Source organism: Musa acuminata, chromosome BXJ1-2 (assembly GCF_036884655.1).
Source record: "Musa acuminata AAA Group cultivar baxijiao chromosome BXJ1-2, Cavendish_Baxijiao_AAA, whole genome shotgun sequence".
NCBI classification, from domain to species: domain Eukaryota; kingdom Viridiplantae; phylum Streptophyta; class Magnoliopsida; order Zingiberales; family Musaceae; genus Musa; species Musa acuminata.
Window position 1 is genome coordinate 4988285 of NC_088328.1, and position 4900 is coordinate 4993184.

General features: G+C 43.8%; 1 protein-coding gene across 1 annotated transcript; it reads left to right on the plus strand.

The window, feature by feature from the left end:
- Nucleotides 1-1871: 1871 nt before the first annotated feature.
- Nucleotides 1872-3939, plus strand: LOC104000994 (putative pectinesterase/pectinesterase inhibitor 28). The gene is made up of 2 exons (XM_009423164.3): nt 1872-2975; nt 3088-3939. Exons 1-2 carry the CDS (start codon nt 2015-2017, stop codon nt 3795-3797), a joined length of 1671 nt encoding a protein of 556 aa, XP_009421439.1. The 5' UTR covers nt 1872-2014; the 3' UTR covers nt 3798-3939.
- The last annotated feature ends 961 nt before the right edge of the window (nt 3940-4900 follow it).

The window sequence follows — 4900 nt, forward strand, 5'->3', positions numbered from 1 at the left end:
TTTCAAAATGATTTGATTCTAAGACAAGTGAGTTTTATTTCAAGTTTTTGCAATTACTAAAATATTATTGCAAAGACTTCAAAAATTATTTTGAAGCATAAGAGAAAGGAAATGAGACATGAAGATTTCATTGTCAAATTGAGGATATAGGAAGATAATATAATTTCGAAAAAGAAAATATATGAAGCCACCAATAGAGTATGGCAGGATGGCCTTAGATGAGCAAAAAGAGAAAGTATTCAGGTGATAATCTTATTTGCCACAGACAAGAATAGCAAGTCAAGGATTATCAACAAAAGAGATAATTCAAGAAAGATCAAATGCAGCTGATCGAAAAAGATAGGTTGTCAAAAGATGTGTCTGATTTAATACTTTCTACTATATATATATATATATATATATATATATATATATATATATATATATATATATATATATATATATATATGTAATATATATTTGTTTGTTTATTTATTTATATATTTAAGAATGAGGATGGCCTCGATATCAAAGACCTTCATTCATTCAAATCTGTTCAATAGTATTCTGCAACAGTTGAGGAATTTTGATCACATACAAATCATCCGAGTGAAAAAGAGGCCCTTTTTTTATTTTTTTTATTGAAGATGGACTGCTTCTGTTTTTTGTGGCAAGGAAACATGCCAAATCAACTTTGTCATATACTCTCCTTTGATAATGAGGGATCTTTTTTATGTTCCAAACTGGTTTAAACTTATAAATTTTAATTTTCGAAAAAAAAAGAAGAAAGTTACTATCCCAGAATGCTTGGGAAAACAATAATGTTGTCTTGCTAACTACGTTTCCATTTCATTCGGTCCTTAACATCACAGCAATGACCAATTAATTCTTCGTCAACACAATCCACTCGGACAATCAACATCAAACGCCATGCATGGTTCTGGACTGCTGATGGAAGAACTGCATCCTAAATGAGCCGACGCTAAAGTTTCTGGAAAGAAAGCAAGAACGTCATGTGCTCATTTGGATCCGAGTCTATGAAATATAAAACCATGTGAGCTAGCAAATGATCATCCAAGATTGGTTTGTAGCTCTGTACACGTGAGAAGATAAAAGTTGTGTGTAGAGGTGAAACATATCAAGTGTTGTGCTATTTTTCATGGTATTACTCATACATGAGAAACAATGGTGATCTTATTTCTTAATACAAGGGCCAAGTATATAATAATCATCGTATCCCACACGTATGCTACCATCTCTTTATTCTTCTTCTTCTTCTTATATATCTCACAGAAATAAATGTGCAAAGGACTACCAAATGATTCTTCGGTAGCAACAGCTTCGGTAAATGAATGATAATTAATCTGAGAATGCACTCGGTTTGGTTTGCAATAGTGAATGAAGAAACCGGCAGGCAAACCTCGAAGCTCCTTTCCTCCTCATCAAACCAAATCATTTATACCTTCCCTGAAAGATTCTCGTCATGCATGCGTGTTAAACGAACACAATCCGATGATGTATATCTTTAAAGATACGACGAACCAACTCCGACATTGCAGCCTTGGGAGGCTTATTGTTGACCGAGTAGTAATAATAATAATAATAATAATAATAATAATAATAATAATAATAATAATAATAATAATAATTTTGTTTTTGTGCGTAGCATTATGTGTAGCATTTTTTTGCCGATATCTTAGCCAAAGCCTCCTCCGATCCTCCGATCGACGCGGCCGAACCGCACGCCTCCAACGTCCCCTTCCTACGTCGACCGACCACTTGTTCCGTCTTCATGGTCTTTCTCTCTCCCTCGCTGCACATCCTCTGTATATAAATGAGCCCATTCCATTGCATCCTTCATCGCTCTCTCGGGGTCATCCTCTTCCCTTTAGGGTAACCCCACCGCTTCCCCGCCCCTTCCATGCAACAATAAGCCTCCAGTCCGTGGGGCACTGCAACACCTCTGGCAGATCTGTAAGAGACTTAGCTCTCTATATACTAGGAATAAAGGCCGAAGCTTGGTAGCCAACTAGCCATGGGGAACAACAAGGTCGCTGTTCTCAGTATCTCCGCCATCGTCCTCGTGGCCGTCGTCGCCACGGTGGCAGTCACCGTTTCTAACCGCCGCTCCCAATCCGCTGACCCTCAGCTCTCAACCTCCGTGAAGAATGTCCAAGATTTCTGCCGGCCGACGGACTACAAGGAAACCTGCGAGAACACGCTGTCGTCCGTGGCGGGTCCCGACGCCGACCCCAAGGAGCTCCTCAATTTGGCCTTCAACATCACCGTCAAACACATCAACGACGCCATCGATCACTCCACGGTGCTGTCGGAGGCTGCCAAGGACCCCAGCACCTCGGAGGCCCTCGAGAATTGCCGTGAGCTTCTCGACTATGCCATCGATGACCTCAGACGGTCGGTTGACCGGCTCGGCGACTTCTCCGTCGCCAACCTCGATAAGTTCCTCGACGACCTCAAGATATGGCTCAGCGCCACCATCACCTACCAGGAGACGTGCGTCGATGGCTTCGAGGGCACCACCACCAACGCTGGAGAGTCCATGCGGAAGATGCTCAACAGCTCCTCCGAGCTGACCAGCAACATTTTGGCCATCGTCAACAACTTCGACGATACCTTGTCCTCGCTCAATCTCCCAATCAACCGCAAGCTCCTCGCTGAGGGATACCCGTCGTACGTCACCCCCGGCAAGAGAAGGCTGCTCGCGACCAGCACGGCGGATCTGAAACCCAACGTCGTAGTAGCTCAGGATGGCAGCGGCGACGTCAAGACCATTGGCGAGGCCATCTCCCGCGTCCCAAATAAGGGCGCCGATATCTTCATCATTCACATCAAGGAAGGAGAGTACAAGGAGAAAGTACACGTCAACAAGAGCGCCACCAACGTGATGTTGATCGGCGATGGGCCAACAAAGACTAAGATCACCGGCAGCCTCAACTACGTAGATGGCACCCGGACCTTCGACACCGCCACTGTTGGTGAGCGCACCACCATTTCCATGTCCATGTTCTGGGCTAATTACAAACGCCACGTGCCATTTGGCCCATTTACTGATGTCTCTAATTCAAAATTGATGGCCTATGAACGCAGCCGTCGTCGGAGATGGATTCGTCGCCAAGGACCTCTGGATCGAGAATTCTGCTGGCGCCGAAAAGCATCAGGCGGTAGCCCTCCGGGTACAGTCCGACATGTCCGTCTTCTACAACTGCCGGATCGACGGGTATCAGGACACGCTCTACGTTCACACCCACCGCCAGTTCTACCGCGACTGCACCATCTCCGGCACCATCGACTTCATCTTCGGGGACTCCGCCTCCATCTTCCAGAACTGCCTGATTCTGGCAAGGAAGCCGCTCGACAACCAGCAGAACATCGTGACGGCGCAGGGACGCAAGATGCGGCAGCAGGCCTCCGCCATCATCCTCCACAACTGCACCATCAGCGCCGACCCCGCCTACTACGACTTCCGCACCAAGCTGCCCACCTTCCTCGGCCGGCCATGGAAGATGTACTCGAGGACCTTCATATTGCAGTCCCAGATCGACGACCTGATCCACCCCGACGGGTGGCTGCCCTGGTTCGGTGACTTCGGGCTCAACACGTGCTTCTACACCGAGGTCGACAACCGTGGACCCGGCGCCGACAAGAGCAAGAGGGTGACGTGGAAGGGGGTGAAGAACATCGACTACGCTCACGCGAAGAAGTTCAGCGTCCAGCAGTTCCTCCACGGTGGCAAATGGCTGCCCAGGACCGGCGTCCCCTTCACTGCCGAGCTGCTGCCGGAAGGATCCCTGAAGTAATCAACCAAGCTCTTGGAACCGGAATAGCTAAATCTCATCATGATTCAAAGGAGGTTTTGCCCTTCTGTAGTTGCCTTTGCATGGATGTACTGTTAAAGAAGACGATGCTCTTCTGGTGAACTAAGTGCCTCTATTTTTACTATGGATGAACAACATCGGCATTCATTTCGCTTCCCACAATATATATATATATATATATATATATATATATATATGTATATATACATATACATATGTATATATACATATATATAGCACCCCTTCTATAATTCAGATACGAGAATTGCTTCTATAATTCAGATAGCTTGATCGATTGGATACAAACTAGGTTCAACAATAATCGTTCCGACGATCAACATGTTATTTTACCTTGAATGATATCCATCGACTGATATGCAGGTCAAAAATACTATAGAGCTTATTAGTTTGGTTGAGGACAAGTTGACACACCCCTGACGGATTGATCGGTCAATGGATACTCCGTCATTGAATTGGATCGGATCTCAATTTGCTCCACTGTGAATATGCAATAGAGATGGATGTTGTCTGTTTTATTTATAATGAGATAATGCATCGTGTTTCCATTTCGCCTATCCAAGATATCTGCCCAATCATGTGAGAAAGACACAATTACAGACCTATCAAAGGTGTTTATAGACATTACACATCCATCAAAGAGGCACATGATATTTTATAGAATAATTGGTGACTACTTTCTTTGTGCTATAATCATCAGTAATATGGATAGCATTGTAATGATTGTCTTTCATATGCCAACAATTGGCACAAAAAAAAAAGAAAAAGACCATTTCATGCAACGGCTTCAACAAAAGTGTAAAGAGAGATACTAAAACTACATGGTAGTAGCAAAACTAGATACCAAATTATGTTAATCAATATAATAACTTTTGAGATTCGTCGATGAAATTGTTTTCGATGAAATCCGTTTAAGAAAGTTCTTTAACTTAAGAGTAAACGAAGTATAGTTGACGTGATAAGGAGTAGAATGTAAGTACAAACCGAGATTTAGAGTGGTTCGGTCAATCTTGATCTACATCCATTTTTGGCTTCCTCCTCCGACGAGGTCACCGACGTTCACTATA